The following is an 18,035-nucleotide window of genomic DNA, read 5'->3' as shown; positions in this document are numbered from 1 at the left end:
TGCAGTGATCTTAAAAGAGATCCAACGTCTGTGTTTCACAAACAAGATCGGCTTGTGGAGAGACAATGTGCTTTGTTTCACACGTTTATTAAGAAGTCACAAAAGTCCACATACATCAAGGCCACGCTTTATTTAATACATGTTGTAAAGGCAAGATCACACTCGGTTATACATCTGGAATGTCTGGGGGGGGGGGGGAGGGGGTAGACGAGAACGCATGCTGAATGTCAAAGCACCTTAAAGAACAGTGGAGCGGAAACTTCTCAACTAAACACTGCAAACTAACAGTCAGATAACATGGGCTTGGGACTACTTATGTTTCGCTGTGTGTCCAGCGTGCAGGAGGACCACGCAGCGACCACGTGTACTGTGTGTGCATCTGTGTGTGCGCGTGAGTATCATGACTTTGTTGTATACACGTCTGTCTCTTATTGGTCTGCTTGCATCTGCACATGTTAACAAGTTGTTGCGCAATACATTGTATGATAAGCAGGTGAGGCACTGAAATCACATGACATGTGAGACCTGAAAAGCTGGGGAGGGGGGCGGCGGTGGCGGGGGGGGGGCGCTCTAAGTGACCTGATGCTAAACTAATTGAGAAAAAAAAAACATGAATTTCTATCCCAAAAGATTCCAGGGAGGAGGTTTATTTGATCTCGAAGCTCGTGATGCGGACCTCTCCATCGAAGCTGATGTAGGAATACTTCTCGGCCCCCATGCGGTTGGGGAAGTGGATCACAGAGCCGTCCGATAGAGTCACCAGGAACTCGGCCGCGGTGAATTCAATGACCATCTAGACGGTGGGACGTGAGCAAGAGTGAAGAAGAGGAAGAGTCATTGTACGATTTAAAATAAACATGCAGCATGCATGAAAGCACACACACACACACACACACAGCTGTCACCTTGAACTCCTCTCCCTGGTGGAAAGGAAAGCCTCCCTCACGGTACTCCTCGCACCAGCTGCCGTTCTGGTAAGAGTTGCAGACCACGGCGTTCTCGTCTCCGTGGGCGTTGAAACGAGCGTTGATGTGCATCGTGATGTCCGTCTCATCCGGGCCAATGTTCACTGCAAAGCTATGGCGCAAAGAAACAATGAGATGGATTACTCAGCTTTTTTTAATTTTTAATTGCTGCTTATATTTAGAACGTGAAAGAGGACACCAAGTGCACAAACGAGTGGGATAACCTCAGCAGTTGTGTGGGTGCTTCTCTCATCTGCTAACCATTATCTTCATTCAGCCCCCGTTACCGAGGGGAAGTTTATAGGAACGCACTGATTGTAATTACAGATTCTACCTCCAGCTCTGTTTGTGAGTACGCACAGAAAAAACTGGCCCTCGTGTTGAGTCACAGCATTTCACAGGGAGAGTTGAAGAAGAAGAAGGAAGGAAGGAAGGAATGAAGGAAGGAAGGAAGGAAGGAGATGTCTTATCAGCCTCAGCCACTAGTACTTACTTTGTGGCCTCAGGCTTGGGGACTCCAACAATGGTCAGGGTCTGCCCGACCTTGAAGGACATGCTCTTTATGGCCATACCCTGTGCAAGAGAAAACGGGGGAGGATTTAGTCACACAGTACATTATTGTGTGGAAATACTACTGGATTTCTATACATCCAATTATTATAGCAGCTACAGGCCATAAACCGCACCGGCAGTAGCTACAGCCAACTCTCCAATCCCCACTTCATCCTTAGAAATAGCACAACATGTGTTTTCACTTATAATCCCATAAGCCAACTGGTCTAAGATTCCAGCTCTTCCCAGTCCCACCGTTGCCACAGCCCCTTTTTCCTCTGAGCAGATTCTGGCAGAGACTAAAAATGTTGAAAAATGATAGGGGACGACCGTTAAACTGAGCAATATTTTCCTAAATGCAATACGGTGGAAAAAAGGCTGAGCACAGCAACAAAACAAAAAAACTCAGCTCGGTTGCTGCTGTCCATGTGGCAGGAGATATGTATGGAAATTACACTTGAACAATATAGTATGGTTATGAAACACAGAGCACCACTGTTTAACATGCTGTCACTCTGGAACTAGTAACTGTCGCCAGGGCAACAGATACAAACATCAGCCTTTTGTGGGTTTACAAGATCTGTCAATGTCGTTAAAGGAGAAGTTTCTGAGAGATCTGATGAAATCTGAGTCGTACGATCATCTGTCTTCTGCTCACAAACAGTGACAAGTAACAAGTAAAAATGTTTTTTTTTAATTATGATTTTTAATAGATATAATTGATCTTAGCCACATTTCCAGGGGACAGGAGCAATACTCTTAACAACCTGTGAGTTGTCCTTGCTAATCTTAACAGTGTTAAATACAGTCGACAATAAACCAAACTTTAAAGGCAGTTTACTTAGTTGATAAAGTTCAGGGTCAGAATGATTGTCGAGGTTCAGGCAGACAAACTTTGGAAGCAGAGAGTCATAGTTTACCAAAGACTTTTAGTGATATTGTTAACATGAACAGCACTTTAAATAATCCTTGGTCTGGTGGATGTATATGTTGCTGGCGGTTTGTTGATTCTGGCAGAACTTGAGAGAATATATCTGGAGTAAATCCAAACACTGAAGAGGAAGATGGAGGGAGAGAATAACATGGGTTCAACATTCTTTCCATGTTAGAGTCCAACTGTTAAGTGTGTGTGTGTGTGTGACACATGGCACTGGGGCTAGAGCTGTGTGGGGCTGGGCTGCTCTGCATCCCTCCCATACGCCGCTATCTAAAGGAGTCTGAATGGTGCATTGTATAAGAGATGCCAATTCATTCAACTTCTCGCTGGCAGAGGGACAGAACATTATGCCAACTCACTAGAAACACAACTAAGTACACTACCGTTCAAAAGTTTGGGGTCACTTAGAAATGTCTTTATTTTTCAAAGAAAAGCACTGTTTTTTCAATAAAGATAACATTAAATTAATCAAAAATACACACTATACATTGTTAATGTGGTAAATTAATATTCAAGGTGGAAGTGTCTGGTTTCTAATGAAATATCTCCATAGGTGTATAGAGGCCCATTTCCATCAACTATCACTCCAGTGTTCTAATGGTACATTGTGTTTGCTAATCGCCTTAGAAGACTAATGTCTGATTAGAAAACCCTTGTGCAATTATGTTAGCACAGCTGAAAACAGTTATGCTGGTGATATAAGCTATAACTGGCCTTCCTTTGAGCTTGAAGTTTGTAGAACAAAATTAATACTTTAAATATTAATCATTATTTCTAACCTTGTCAATGTCTTGACTATATGTTCTATGAAATGTTCAATTCATTTGATAAATAAAAGTGTGAGTTTTCATGGAAGACACTAAATTGTCTGGGTGACCCCAAACTTTTGAACGGTAGTGTATGTACAAACAACACAAAGCATTGTGATTTATTTAACTCTAAAATACCTGTGATCCCGCTGGAATTTCTACAATACGAATACCAAATAGGCCTTTTCAGTGTAAGAGACACTCCCTGATAGAATCACATGGAGAAAAAAGACAGCTGCATTTTTCACCCCGAGAGGTGAACTTGAGAATTACAGCTGGCAGCATCACTTCTCCACCGATGATGACTTTATTTCATTATGTCCTTTAACCCTCCTGTTACCTGAGGGTCAATTTGACCCCATTCAATGTTTAACCCTCCTGTTACCTTAGGGTCAATTTGACCCCATTCAATGTTTAACCCTCCTGTTACCTTTATATTTACTGACATATTTTACCCTCGGGGTCAATTTGACCCCAGCAATTAAAACCTCCAGAAAATTATTAGAATTAATATTGTTTTTCAAGTTTAAGTGTGAGGTACTTTATGTTTGTTTGTTGAATACCTAAATAGCCCTTTAAATAGAAAAAAAGTTGATATTTCTTATATGTTTGACACAGTGAAAAACAGCCTGGGGTCAAATTGACCCTAAGGTAACAAGAGGGTTAAACATTGAATGGGGTCAAATTGACCCTAAGGTAACAGGAGGGTTAATGGGATATAAACCCGCTGCCCCCGCCTCGCGGTGCCCGTCCCATCACATGTTTATCCCTGTTTCCAGCAACAAGCCAGAATGATACAGGGCCTTATCGTAATTTACTGAGTTTAGGACCCCGAAGAGACCAGAATGCATTGCTGGCTGTGTTCAGCTGAGACAGAGCTGATGAGACTGAAATGAACAAATGTTAGAAAGAGTTTCTGTTCCAGTGTAAAACACGCATGGCAGGAGGAATGTACCCACCTAAACAGCTGGCTTTTTTCAATGCATTGGCTGCTTCTGTTAGGTGACTAATGTGCATGTGTGCTGTGTCGAGAATACTTTGACCATAAAAGGCAATCTAAGAAGCTCAGACCTCTAAAAAGAAAAGAAAAAAGTAATAATGTGCAGGGAGCTGGTTCAGTTAAAGCAAAGTTCAGCTGGTTCAGATGTATCGACCGTGTGAGCTGACACCCAGCCAGCTGTCGGTGCCACTTTTAAAGTAGGAGATGACGGCGCTCCTCTATCTGAGTCACGAGATTATCAGAACAGAGGAAAAGCAGTGCAGGAGCACAGTGGTAGCTTTAAAATGTTACTTACTTTGCTCATCTTTGCTGATGTAGTCACTCAAGTCGGGGGTTGAGAAAAAGTGAGAGTGGTGCAGGGCCTTGACTCACTGCAGCCTCTCGGGATATATACAGTGTGGGAGGTTCCTTCAACCTGAGTGGCATTTCAAGCAGCGAATACAATCAGGCCACCAGAGAACACCGACCAATGACGTCAAAGTGTTGTTACAGTCTGCAAATATCTATTTTAGTGCTTAACAAGTGATTGCAGACCTTGGTAAAGGGAGGGTAATTGGGGATTTGTTGACATTAGGCTGTTACTTTGTAACCTGGTGGTGTGGCGTCTCACTGTGAGGGGGAAACCAGAGGGACAGACACAAATAGAAATGTGTTTGTTGCCAGGGAGACAACTAAATATTTGGCCGGCCAATAGCCGTAATGTGCACTTACTGTATATAGCTGTACATGTGAGAGCAGGCTGAAAGAGGCCAAAGTGAAATGTTAAAACCGAGTCCAATCCTCTCTCACTCAGCCAGCAAAAGTTCAAACTTTCATCAGCTGACATCCAGCAGCTATGACTCAATGAGGGAACGAGCCACACACACACACACACACACACACACACACACACACACACACACACACACACACACACACACACACACACACACACACACACACACTAGCACTGCAGTGTGATACAACATAATGTCATTTAGAATAAAGCCACAAGGAGCTTCACTTATAGCTTCATGAATGGCTTTGGTCACTATAACGGTGTAATGCTTGTTGTAAAAATAAAAAATTAAGTATCTCTTGTGTGTGCCACACACACACACACACACACACACACACACAGATTATGTGTGTGGTTGCAGTTTTCACTGTAAACACATCTGTGAGAGAAATCTGAAGGGAATGAAGTATTCATAAATTGTATCTGCTGGTTAACACACTGATGAACTGATTAATACTGACATCACATCAGCTTCTACATGATGATGTCACTGACAAACAAGCTCACTCTCACAGTTACTCAGCAAATATCCACTAGAATATAGTACAGCCGAAGTTACTCGTTGCATCAGAAGTTCAAGTGACACAGAGATGTTATGTTTTGTATTACCCCCCCCCCCCCCCCCCCAAGACTCAGTCTTAAGACAGTCAGCAGATCTACTTACAAAGAGAGCTTTCACATAAACAGGAAGAACACACACACACACGCACACATACACGAACACACACACTTCATTGTCTTTATTGCTGTAATACATAAGAAATAGTACATAGAAATACTAACCCTGTTAAAGTTGCTTTATACACTAGGCGGTACAAACACACACAGCTTTCTCTTTTTTAATTGTTATATTTTGAGAGTTTTAAAGGAAATGACCGGGATGGTGTCTGCTTGGACCTCGGGTGAAGTGGACAGTTGACTCGGGTGGAGTTAAATACACGAGGGTTTTCTGCCCTCTAGTGGTCACAGTTAGGGACTGCAACACCACATGGACTTGATGACTGATCGCTGGTATTAAAACAGGATTTTCAGTCATGATGATTATCCAGCTCTCACAATTCATTAAGAGGAAGGCTGCTGCAAACTTCAAACCTTCAAACGTACCGCTCACATTTGAATCATAAAGATCACACATTGTAGGCCTTAAACGATGATTGAGCTTCATTAATCTAAGGAACAACGTCAGCTAACAACATGTTGCAGATACTCTGTTTAGAATATTCAGACATTTGGAATAGGGCCGAGCAGTATGTTTGAGAGCTGTTAGGGGAGTTGTTTCAAGGAGTTTTCACTCTTACCTTAATGAGCAGGATGTTACAATTACATCTACTGAAAGGTAAATAATGTGGGGAATCAAATTGAATTACATCTTGATAAAAACACATGTATTTATAATAATTCAAATGGGTCAAATGTATATTTATATTGTAGAAAAGTGTGAAACATTCATGTCATTAGATTATGTCTGGAATTAAGAAAACTATTTACTTTATATGAATGGTGCATGCTGTGACTATAGCAGAGTAGTTCATGCAGTATCATGTTATACGAATTATATTCATACAAGTATTCAAATTATGCTACACAGCTACTCAGACGCAGATGCGCACCGACAGGAGTCATACGATGAACAAGGGACTTCCTCCCTGATGCAACCCGGTGAAATCAATGTAATACCATTGTAATGTGTAATTTGGCCCTTCGACACACACCTGATTGCATCATTCTCAGACAGGATTAAAAGATTTTATGAGTTACTTTAACTTAATCTAAATAGGGCTTTTTTATGATGCTGTTATCTTTATTATTGCTTATTGCCATTTGTTTTGGGAATAATAGCTATTATTTTATTGTCATTGATTTGTAGAAAAAAAACATTACTTGTTTTAGCTGTCAACTTATGTTAAACTATTTTAAACTTTTATGAACTATGAAACTGGCCAGTTTGTCAGAAAAAACTTCAACAAGGCTATGAGAGTGATTATTTGACAAATAAAGATGTGTTTTAGGAACAGGGACATACATATTTCAATGCAAACTTTGAATGGGCTGATATATACCATAAACCTCAATTACGGCATCTATATATATATATATAAATATATATACATATATTTGAATTGTATTCATTACATAAACACTAATACAGGTATTACACTCTGATTGCACCATTGCACAAACCCTGCTGCTCAAAGAGGGCGTGGTCCATGTAATTATATGAACAACCCCCTCACGGCTATTGGTCCACTGATAATATATTTACATTTACTTTCATACAATTGGTGAACAGGAAGTAAAGAAGGCGTGTACACACGCTGACCCACTCCTTTATAAATATTGATAATGTGGAGTCAGTGAATTGAACTGACAGCACATAAATAAGCGGCACGTTGTCGCCGCTGTCAGCATAAGGGAGGTGTAACAGTGTGACGTACCCGCCCGTAGCCTCCACACCGCGGCGTATTCAACGCTGCAGCTCGCGGTGGACTCTCCAGCGTGTGCGCGTGTGTTGCTGCCAACCCTCATCACAACAGCGTTGATATCTACCACTGCGAGGCTGGCATAAGGATGGCATCAATGGCAGCGGCGCACGAGCCAGGTATCCGCCCAGGCTCCATACCGCTGGCCGACGCCTTAGTCCCCGCAAGTATATTCGCTCCGGACCGGGGAGGATGCGGGGACGACGCCGAGGACGAGTGCTTCGAGGACAGAGACATGTTCAACGGCGAGCTCGAGGACTGCGGGGTCGACTTCACCAATAAGGTATATAGCGCGAGGCCCTGCGAGCTAACGTCAGTGGGCGCTATGGCTGCTCCTGGGGATGAATGAATGACAACAGAGATACGCGTTTACCGAACATGCGGTGCGCCATGCTGTCATGTAACCAATGACTAACATGAGTAACGTCAGCACAAAGACGAGCCGGTGTCTCTGCTCAGGGGGGTCGCGTTGGCTGACGTGACAGGAGCTAGTTGCGGCTAACGCTCTTGTTGTGCTTGATGTCTGAAACACACGGGACCGTTTACGGGGTGACCCACTGCTGCTGTCCGGAGAGACGGGCAGCGCAACATGGCGGACTTTGTTGTCAAACAAACCATAAAAATGGACGTGACATGGTGCGTTTAACGCAACACACACGCGCGCGCGTGCGCACACGCGCACGAACACAGGCTGATGAAATACAATACAACGAGATAATGGCCAGGTCAGCCCGCTGGACCATGAGCACCAATAATGTCTGATGGATCAATAACAAAGAAAAGAGCATCAGCTAGGCTGCATGTTTAACTGTTAACCGTAACCGGAGCTGTTTTGTTAAGTAGTCAGCCCTGTCGAACGAGGAAGAGTTTGACATTGTGAACCTGTATGATGACAGTGGCAGCAAGGATCACATGACTCATTCAAATGTATCACATGACACAAAACAATGTATCACATTGCACATAACAATGCATCACGTGACACATTACAATGTATCACATGACACATTACAATGTATCACATTGCACTTAACAATGCATCACGTGACACATTACAATGTATCACATTACACTTAACAATGTATCACATGACACATTACAATGTATCACGTTACACATTACAATGTATCACATTGCACTTAACAATGTATCACGTGACACATTACAATATATCACATTGCACTTAGCAATGTATCACGTGACACATTACAATGTATCACATTACAAATTAAAATGTATCACATGACACATTACAATGTATCATTACATATTGCAATGTATCTCATTGCATATTATCATGGCATCTTATTACACATTACAGTGTATCTCATTACACAGGGTTGCATCAGAAAGGCGGTCCCTCGTTCACCTTTGACTATCGGTTTGATGAGCTGTGTTGTAATACTTTGATCTTCTTCTGACACGATAATACTGAACCATGACGTGCTTCATGAGCTTCAATTTAAAATGTTTAAGTTTTAGCAAAACTTCCACAACAGGAAGGAACATTTATTTTTCCCATTGAAAAAGGTCATACTGACTAAACCAATTTAAATTAAGCACATTAAAGTGAAAATAGTGGTGACTGCAAGAAGTTTAAAAAAAATACAATGGGTGTGTGTGTGACATATGAAACTCACAGTTCACCACGGCCAAGTACTCTGTCGCAGCTTTGAGACTATGAAGCTTTATTAATTCACTTCGGACTTTTTTTATTTACTGCTTTTCCAAAATTGAAGATCTTAAATCCAAAATGTTCAGGACTTTATCTCTTTAAGGTTAGGCAACAAACTTACTTGGTTAGATTCAGGAAAATATTATAGTTTCAGTTAAACTCTTCCTGACAGAAAGCCCTGAAGGCAAAGCTCTCCCATGAGCCTACTCGCTGCTGCTCTCACACGGCGGTCGGTGTCATCGTGGAAGCATAGCGCCCGCCCTGCGCTCACCCACCAAGTTACCACTGTTGGCTCTGCCAGCACTGTTGCCGTTGTTACCACTGTTAGCACTGGTATAGCAGCGCCCCCCTGGGTCAGCCGTCGGCGCATTGAGAACCCTTTGAAAGGCGATGGAATACGCTCTGATGTTTTGCACTTCGCTCCTTTAATCTTCACAGATTCACATGTAACCCTGAGGTGTTTCATGGGAAGAGAGACGGCTGTGTTTGTGTGTGGAGAGCAGCTTTTGAACTTCCCATCCCCTCTAGGTTCAGCCTACTTTCTCCTGCTGCATATATTTTGAACATGAGAGTGTTTCTGAGGTAAAACTGCCCCCGAGTGTTCCTTACTTTGAAGTCCAGCCGCTGCGTCTCATGAAAGCAACCACATCTGGTGCTTTCACCAACAGCTGTTTAACAGTGAACGACTGCCACTGATTCTAACTCGTTGGATCAATGATTTGTTTTGATCGTACATTTATTGTAGAACAAGGGCCAATTGTATCTGTTTCCTTCCCACATGGACAAACCCGATAGCTGGCACTTGTTAGTCCAAATGGAGAGCAGTATGACTCGTTACTTCGCCAGCTGCGGGACAGAATGGAAGAGGGATGTGGAGAGACCATCTACGTGGTCGGGACGGGCTCAGGTGAGAAAACACAGACGCGTTTCTCCCTATTGTTCAGTCAATCTGTGCCAAAGCACTTTAAAAAAAACGTGTCTGTTTGTTTATTTACCTCTTGTCCGCCCCTCCCCCCGTAGATGGTTGCGACTGGGGTCTGGAGGAGAAGGACATGGAGGCCTCAGCAGCCACAGTGCGCTCCATGTGTGAGCAAGTGGATGCCGACCTCATTTCTCTCCGAGAGCGGACTGAGGCTGCAGGTTTGGTTCGCGACTATCTGATCCGACGGCGTGTGGGTGAGCTGGACTTCCTGGAGGTCAGGTGAGTGGTCAGAGGTTAGGAAAAGCCAAAATCGTATGGTTATAATCAAGTAACACGCACAGTACCTATTGCTATGGTGATGGTTCCTTTATTTATCACTATTATGGCCCCCCTCTTCTTTTTTGAGACGTGTCAGAAAGTAATGCTGTGTGATATCTGAATGCTCCTCTACCCCTTAGGGTTGCAGTCGTGGGTAACGTGGATGCTGGTAAGAGCACTCTGCTGGGAGTGTTGACGCACGGAGAGCTGGACAACGGGAGGGGTTTTGCCCGGCAAAAGCTCTTCAGACACAAACACGAGATGGAGAGTGGCAGGACCAGCAGTGTGGGCAACGATATCCTGGGCTTTGACCAGCAGGGACAGGTGAGGGTCACTTATATGATTGAGCTCAGTGCCACACAACGAGCTTTCCAAATGCATTAACATTCTGAGAAAAATATTGACTGTAAGAGAAGCAGGTTTATCTTTGGAAGGAGCGAAGGGAACAGGCATGTAGAGGAAGCATCCAGGGAAACGAGATGTGACTGTAAGGGGATCGAAGTGCACCGGCTAATATATCCCATAAAAGCACCATTAATGCATCATACGTTAGAGTTCAGGTACTCTTTCTCGGGAGCTTTTCGCCCTAGGTACTGTTATTTAGCCTTTATAGAACTTAATATAACAACAAAGACATGCTTACTATTTGAGTGAGCAAGTACCATTCATCGAATGGCACTGCTAGCTTCGACCTTATTGGGAAGCAGCACTTGGTCCGAATGATGTGGCTTTAACTCCGCCCCCTGTCGGTCTGGCCCTAGGTGGTAAACAAACCAGATAGTCACGGAGGAAGCCTGGACTGGAGCAAAATCTGTGAGAAGTCCTCCAAGGTCATTACCTTCATCGACCTGGCCGGCCATGAGAAATACCTCAAGACCACTGTGTTTGGGATGACCGGACACCTGCCTGACTTCTGCATGCTCATGGTGAGAGAGGAGGGGGGGGGGGGTGTTTGTCCACCATTTGTAACAGAGGTTTCCCTGTTTCTTTGAAGAGGATATGAATATGAATACAGATGTTTCTCTCTAGGTGGGCAGTAACGCAGGTATCGTAGGGATGACCAAAGAGCACCTGGGCCTGGCCTTAGCCCTGAATGTGCCCGTGTTTGTCGTGGTGACAAAGATAGACATGTGTCCAGCCAACATCCTGCAAGGTCAGTCCCGTGGAGTTAGAACTCTGGATAAATACATTTCACTTTCACAGCTGAAAACGCAACGCAACTATAGGAGGAGCTCAGGAAAGCATGCCTTAATATGCCTTTATCTTTTCTTGGAAGGTCTCAGATTTTGTTGTAATTTGTCATTTGATATGCAGTCTGATTCTATTTGCTATTTGCGACGTGCCTTCTTATTGTTGCGCTCTTGCGTTGCTCTTCCCAGAGACATTGAAGCTGCTCCAGAGGTTACTGAAGTCCCCCGGCTGTAGGAAGATACCCGTGCTGGTGCAGAACAAGGACGACGTCATAGTCACGGCTTCAAACTTCAGTTCGGAGAGGTAATTACAGGGTCCGTACGCTCATGGAAAACCTGGAAAAGTCATGGAATTTGTAAATGTTTATTTCCAGGCCTGGAAAAGTCCTCGAAAAATATAAAATCCCAACACTTTTGGAAAAGGCATGGAAATTTGTTATATTCATATATGCATTCACGCTGAGTTTTAAATAATTAATATGCTTTTTAAAGAGTGACTCAGAATATAAGCCTGCATACGCTCTCAATACACGCGGCGCACATTTTTCGCGCTGCAAGTGAACGCACCTTAACTGAAATTCTGATTCTTTTAATCAAACTATTGTCTCTCATTCATTTGTGTCTTTTTAAGGTATACATTTTGTCACTTTTTTTTATGTATACATTGAGATTTAACTAAATGTTTGGTCATGGAAATTTGGTTTTAAATTCATGGAAAAGTCAACGTGTGTATGAACCCTGTAATAAGTCTGTCAGATTCAGAGTAAACGGGACAATTATCCTTTGTAACCTGTATGTGTGTGTCCCCCCTCCCCATCTCTCTCTCCAGGATGTGTCCCATCTTCCAGATCTCCAATGTGTCTGGCGAGAACATGGAGCTGCTCAAGATGTTTCTCAACCTGCTCTCCTCCAGGACGTCCTACCACGACGACCAGCCCGCTGAGTTTCAGATCGACGACACCTACTCTGTACCGGTACGCTGACAAACTCCGAGCACTGAATGCATTTTATACGCGATGCATATCCTGCTACATCTACACACCTCACACATCGCCCACAGAAAGCTATCCAGACAACCGCTTGTGTTTGTGTCTCAGGGAGTGGGAACAGTCGTATCAGGAACCACCTTACAGGGACTCATACGTCTGAACGACACGATGCTACTCGGGCCCGACCCGTTGGGCAGCTTCATCCCCATTGCCGTCAAATCCATCCACCGCAAGAGAATGCCTGTGAAGGAGGTCAGAGGGGGCCAGACCGCCTCCTTTTCCCTCAAAAAGGTAGGAAGGGAAGAATCTCCCACAGCAGCATCTAGTGGGGAGTTATGGGACTGCTTCCATTGTTTTGTTATAACTTATCACCTGGCTGCTCACTCCATGTACAGTAGTCATGTTACCAGGGCTCTCAAGTTTTGAAGACAGGCAAGAACGACATTTTCGGATATTAGTCAGTCGCGCGCAATTCCAGGATGCTTTATTTTCATTGGTTGCTGGATAAAATCTTACCCAGATACGGGTTTTTCCTGATTGGCTATTGTGTAGCCCATTTCTTTTTTTTGATTGGCTGATAAGTGGCACCTCACAGCAGAACTCCAGGGGAGCGCTTGATTCCTCCACGGTGAGGGCAGCGCGGCTCATGTTGGCGCGCTGCGGCACATTAAAACATTAAATAGCCGAGAGTTTTTTTCAGCGTGAGAAATACGATGTGTGGCGGGAGTGCGTGACTTAAGACCGAAATGCGTGAGTGTCACGCTCAATGCGTGATACTTGAGAGCCCTGTGTTACCTATCGCCACCTGGTCACTGCATGTTTATTGCCCTCACTTATTCCATGTTTCTTATCACACTCCAAAGATGCTTACACCTAATCTTTAGAAATGATCGCACAACAGTGTTAAAAAAACATAAAGTTTTCAGGGCTCTCAAGTGTCACGCATTGAGCGTGAGTCACGCATTTCGGTCTTAAGTCACGCACTCCCGCCACACATCGTATTTCTCAGGGGGGGGGGGGGGGAGGATATGTCACTCTTGCATGTCTTCAAAACTTGAGAGCCCTGAGTTTTTCTTTGTTGTCTGTGTCTCCTCTCATCTTCACCCCTCCCATGGCGCAACTCTGTGTTCAGATCAAGCGTTCGTCCATAAGAAAGGGCATGGTGATGGTTTCCCCGAGGCTGTGCCCGCAGGCTACTTGGGAGTTTGAGGCCGAGATCCTGGTACTGCATCACCCGACTACGATATCCCCCCGATACCAGGCCATGGGTGGGTAACAATGACTCAATGAAACACACTTCATTTCAAACCGAATGCTCACCAAACACGACTTGGTTCGTCTTGGTCGAAATCCTCAATTCACAGAGTAAGATGTGAAAGAACGGCGTTTTTCTCCCCCGTGGCGGCTGCTCACGGAGGAGCCGCCTTTTTGCAGTGGCCTGTTGGCGGCTTCCACTCCTTTTTTAGGAGGAAGACCATGGAATTATAAAAATAGAATTACAAAAAACACTTCAAAATCACCCTGCTGGTCTTAGTTTAGTTTATCTTTGGGGCCTTTAAAAGGTCTCCAGCACACCTCCGCTCTGTTTCCAGAGGAAACCTTCAAGCACAGCAACGCTCACGCGGCGCTCGCTCTCTCTGGGTTGTCGTCGGCAACAGCATGCCGGCCCACCCTGACATTCATTACAGCGGAAAGAGTCCATTTCTTTCAGCGCCGGAGACCAATGAGAGCAAAGGCCAACAGCGGTTTGCTCAGCAGCTCAGACTCTGGAGGGTCTGCACTGACCGTTTGTTCCACTGCGTCGGCAGCCTCTCTGGCTGAATATCAGACTCAAAACTAAACCAAAAAAAATCCTTGTCCAGAACACCTGTCCAACATCTGTGCACATCCTTGGGAGGCCATGTTCACGGTTGAAAAGTAACGCATTCAAAGAGAACGAGGATGCTTTTGAGCGCCCCACAGCTGCTGAAGCTGAGAGCAGCACTCTGTAGTTCCTCCGCCTACCAAGTGAGTCACCGGGAAGCGGAAAAACTACGGATTTTGCAGCTGAGCCCCGGCTCACACCGAGGAGATCAGGAACAGCTGCAGGCGTTTCTCACACTATCGACCCGACTCTGAAAGATAATGTTGAAAATCTTCCTTTTCTAAGCAATAAGTGCACGTGTGTATTTTGGTGTGTCATTGTTCCCCTTGCAGTCTGCAGAGAGACATGTGTTCTTCTTCTCCCCTCAGTCCACTGCGGCAGCATCAGGCAGACCGCCACCATCTTGTCTATGAACAGAGACTGCTTACGGACTGGGGACAAGGCGTCGGTCCACTTCCGCTTCATCAAAACCCCGGAGTACCTGCACTGCGACCAGAGGCTGGTGTTCAGGGAGGGCCGCACCAAGGCGGTGGGCACCATCACCAAGGTAACGGCCTTGTGGCAGAACAAGGCCTGATGCTGATTTGCCAGTGCCTAAAGCCCAAATTATTAAATGGAATGATTTTCAGGACATTATCTGCAATGCGTATGGCCAATTTCCTTTGGGGTAAGAGTAGAGAATAGCAATTCCAAGGATTATTACCTTCGCATTGTTTTGATGCGTGCGTGCGTGTTACTCGCATAAGTCAGAAAGTATTAAACAGAATCACATGACATTTGGTGGGATGATTGGTTATTATCCGGGGACCATTTGATTAGATTTTGGGATCGATCGGGTCAAAGGTCAAGGTCATGAACAGGTCAAAATCTTCTTTCTACCATAGCGTGGTCAATTTCTATCCAATTGGCCTGCAACTAATGCCAACATGTTCATAATGCAATGCCCAATCTTGTGATATGTGAAGGTATGCGCTCTACCGAGTGCCCGTTCTAGTTCATTATATTTAACTAAGTAATTTGCACAGACCACTATAACCATGTTATATAACCAAGATATTTCCACTCTGCATTTAAAAATAACATTCCTTGTTCAAGAGCAACGTTTTTGTAGAAAAGACAAATAATTGTCGTAATGATTTTAAATAAAGGCCATTTCTTTGTTACAAAACCTACTTCCTTGTGATAGTTATCCAACCAGATCGGGTTTCAGGCTGATGAATGTGGAACTTGCTGTTTTTAACGAGCATTGTTTTGAAAATCATGAGCAGCTGATTCTCTTCCCATCTCGCTCAGACTCAAATATTGACTCCATTCTTTGCAGCTGTTGCAATCCACCAATAATTTACCATCCAATTTTAAACCTCCACAAATCAAAATGCAGTCTACAAAGAGGGCGCCGCCGCGAAAATACGACGGCACCACGGCAACCGACGACGAAGTAGCAACGACGGCGCCGTCGGCAACACAACCGGTGAGACGCCAGTCGATTAAAACGTGTTATTTAGTGCCGCCGAGTTTTCCTGTGTCCTAACATCGCTGCTCTTTTCTAACGTGTTAACTGCTCTGTGTCCTCCTCCCTCTTGTCCTGCAACACATCCTGCTTTGTCTTCTTTCATCCCGAACTTTAACTGTCACGTCACGTCACTCACACACACACACACACACACACACACACCGTCCTTTGCCTGCGTGGCCGGCCTCCTAAGGGCGAGGGAGACGAGGAGCCTCAGATAAAAGAGGGCAACAAAGAGAACAAGGTAAAATGGGTCAAGGAACAAGACAAGTGGAGGACCTGAAAAGGGGAGGGGGGTGGGCGGGGTTGTTTTTAAATAAGCAAGATAGTTGAGTAATGTTTTCTGGTCTTGAAGGTGCCTTGTCAAGTGTTTTTGTTATCGCTCCCTCGCAGCCAAAGACTGGAGGAGGGAGGAGGAGGGGCGGCCAGAGGCACAAAGGGAAAGGTCAGAACATCAGCACCATCTCCACTCCGGCCCCCTCAGGAATCGGAGGTTCCTAAAGGGCCCTCTTGTCCCTCCCTCTCCGCCATCACTCCACCGAGTGTCTTCATTCCACAAACCCTGGAGGATAGAGATGTTTGGAGCGAGACACTCCTTCGTCTGACCACTCCTCGCCTCGTCATCGTCCGGCATTTTATTTATGGAATTAATTTTTTTATTTTTAAAGGGAACACAAGGATGTACGTCCCAAACCAAAATACACCTGTAATGCATTTTAACGTCGGCTGCCTTTTACTATTTTTGAATGATGGAAAGCAGTGTGGTCCGAGGTGGGCCTCATTAAGGAGGATTTATTCAATTGTATGCATATTTAATGAGTATGAAATCTACTCATTCCTCTGGCTCAGTGGAAGGAAAGGAGGCGAAACCCAAAACCAGGATCCAGTACCACTGAGCAGCTCTACTGAAGCTCCCCGGTGCATTTAGTGTACTTTTACATGTCCTATTAATGCTCCAGATGTAAATTAGATGTTAGTTGTGCTCCGATTGGAAAGATTCCATTGTACAAAATGTATGCAAATAATGAATGTAGCAGAAGGCACATTGTGATTTTGAATTCTAAATGTATATTTAGAAAATATTAGAGATTGCATTTTATAATTGTCAGTTATTTATTTGGCATACATACAGAATGTTCACTCGTCAACCTGCGCTCACTTGCACTCTTTAGATTCAGCAGTATCCATCATGCTTCCACGTTACAGTGTATACAGTTATTACACACAAATACAGCACATAATCTGGTCACAATAGTTGCTCATGATTATAAGACATGCAGTGCTACTTGTAACTCTAGTACCCCATGCGTTATGGCCCGTTGCTGTTAACGTGACATTTCAAAAACAACTGACCACTAATAAACGGGCTTTACTTAACTTTATAAACTGATTCTCTTTTTTTGTATGTGCATTTCTCAAATTACATTGAACATCTTAATGCTGTGTTTTTTACAGGGTGAACACACATACTTTAACGGGAGAACAAATGGGTTTTTAATAAGTTTAACCGATTCAGGCTACATTTCCATACTATACGTTACAGATGGAAAGTGGCAACTGTTGTCTCTAATTAGAGAGCAGAACACTCTTGTACATTTCTGATAAGCATTACCATGTGATTCACAAAGGCTACGATCATTTTCTGCACATGGGGGGAGTTACAGTTAACCATCAAGTCCAAAGAGTTTCTCAACTGAAACATTTTCAAGCGCAACACCTGCAAAAATCTCATGAGCTCGGCAGGAATGACAACCAATAAAGTAATCAAAAACTAAAGTAACACAACAAAAAGTATATATACTTTGATGCACAGGACATGTTTCAGCGTCTCGACCTTCAAGTCCCCGTCAACAGTTGACCATGGTCAACCATTCGACTGAATAAACAAGTCATTGTTTTCTTTTGCATGTGCAGCTTTAAGTCAGTTTGGAACTCAGTGTTTGAGTAAGAACTATAAAAGTTCCATGTTGAATATGATTTAACCTGCAACGGCACACTTAGTCACCCGCAAAATATATTTTACTTTATGTACAAAACAACATT

The 18,035-nt window shown here is 44.0% G+C and overlaps 2 protein-coding genes across 4 annotated transcripts; one reads left to right on the top strand and one right to left on the bottom strand.

The window, feature by feature from the left end:
* Window positions 1-68: 68 nt before the first annotated feature.
* On the bottom strand, window positions 69-4,667 carry lgals2a (lectin, galactoside-binding, soluble, 2a). 2 transcript variants are annotated; one of them, XM_056407204.1, is made up of 4 exons: window positions 4,559-4,667; window positions 1,459-1,538; window positions 897-1,077; window positions 69-793 (listed from the first exon to the last, which is right to left on the bottom strand). In XM_056407204.1, the coding sequence occupies exons 1-4, from the start codon at window positions 4,565-4,567 to the stop codon at window positions 647-649; spliced, it is 417 nt and encodes a 138-aa protein (XP_056263179.1). In that variant the 5' UTR covers window positions 4,568-4,667; the 3' UTR covers window positions 69-646. The 2 variants fall into 2 exon arrangements, with proteins under 2 accessions (XP_056263179.1, XP_056263180.1); XM_056407205.1 differs by having other exon boundaries at window positions 906-1,077.
* A 2,775-nt stretch (window positions 4,668-7,442) lies between these two features.
* gtpbp1 (GTP binding protein 1) lies at window positions 7,443-17,774 on the top strand. 2 transcript variants are annotated; one of them, XM_056406517.1, is made up of 14 exons: window positions 7,443-7,804; window positions 9,992-10,103; window positions 10,217-10,397; window positions 10,577-10,760; window positions 11,198-11,362; window positions 11,466-11,589; window positions 11,816-11,930; window positions 12,456-12,600; window positions 12,724-12,906; window positions 13,748-13,883; window positions 14,848-15,026; window positions 15,801-15,950; window positions 16,186-16,236; window positions 16,386-17,774. In XM_056406517.1, exons 1-14 carry the CDS (start codon window positions 7,610-7,612, stop codon window positions 16,491-16,493), a joined length of 2,028 nt encoding a protein of 675 aa, XP_056262492.1. In that variant the 5' UTR covers window positions 7,443-7,609; the 3' UTR covers window positions 16,494-17,774. The 2 variants fall into 2 exon arrangements, with proteins under 2 accessions (XP_056262492.1, XP_056262493.1); XM_056406518.1 differs by lacking the exon at window positions 16,186-16,236.
* Window positions 17,775-18,035: the final 261 nt, after the last annotated feature.

This window comes from Pseudoliparis swirei, chromosome 23, assembly GCF_029220125.1.
Source record: "Pseudoliparis swirei isolate HS2019 ecotype Mariana Trench chromosome 23, NWPU_hadal_v1, whole genome shotgun sequence".
In the NCBI taxonomy this organism is placed as follows: domain Eukaryota; kingdom Metazoa; phylum Chordata; class Actinopteri; order Perciformes; family Liparidae; genus Pseudoliparis; species Pseudoliparis swirei.
This window is presented reverse-complemented; position numbering and strand designations above follow the sequence as displayed.

Coding starts and splice junctions, on each gene's coding strand:
- gtpbp1 (XM_056406517.1), top strand. CDS start 7,610: ATGGCATCAATGGCAGCGGCGCACGAGCCAGGTATCCGCCCAGGCTCC. Junction 10,104..10,216: donor CGTGGTCGGGACGGGCTCAG/GTGAGAAAACAC, acceptor CTCCCCCCGTAG/ATGGTTGCGACTGGGGTCTG. Junction 15,027..15,800: donor CGGTGGGCACCATCACCAAG/GTAACGGCCTTG, acceptor CATTCTTTGCAG/CTGTTGCAATCCACCAATAA.
- lgals2a (XM_056407204.1), bottom strand. Junction 1,078..1,458: donor CCCAAGCCTGAGGCCACAAA/GTAAGTACTAGT, acceptor TTTGCGCCATAG/CTTTGCAGTGAACATTGGCC. Junction 794..896: donor AGGAGTTCAAGGTGACAGCT/GTGTGTGTGTGT, acceptor CCCACCGTCTAG/ATGGTCATTGAATTCACCGC.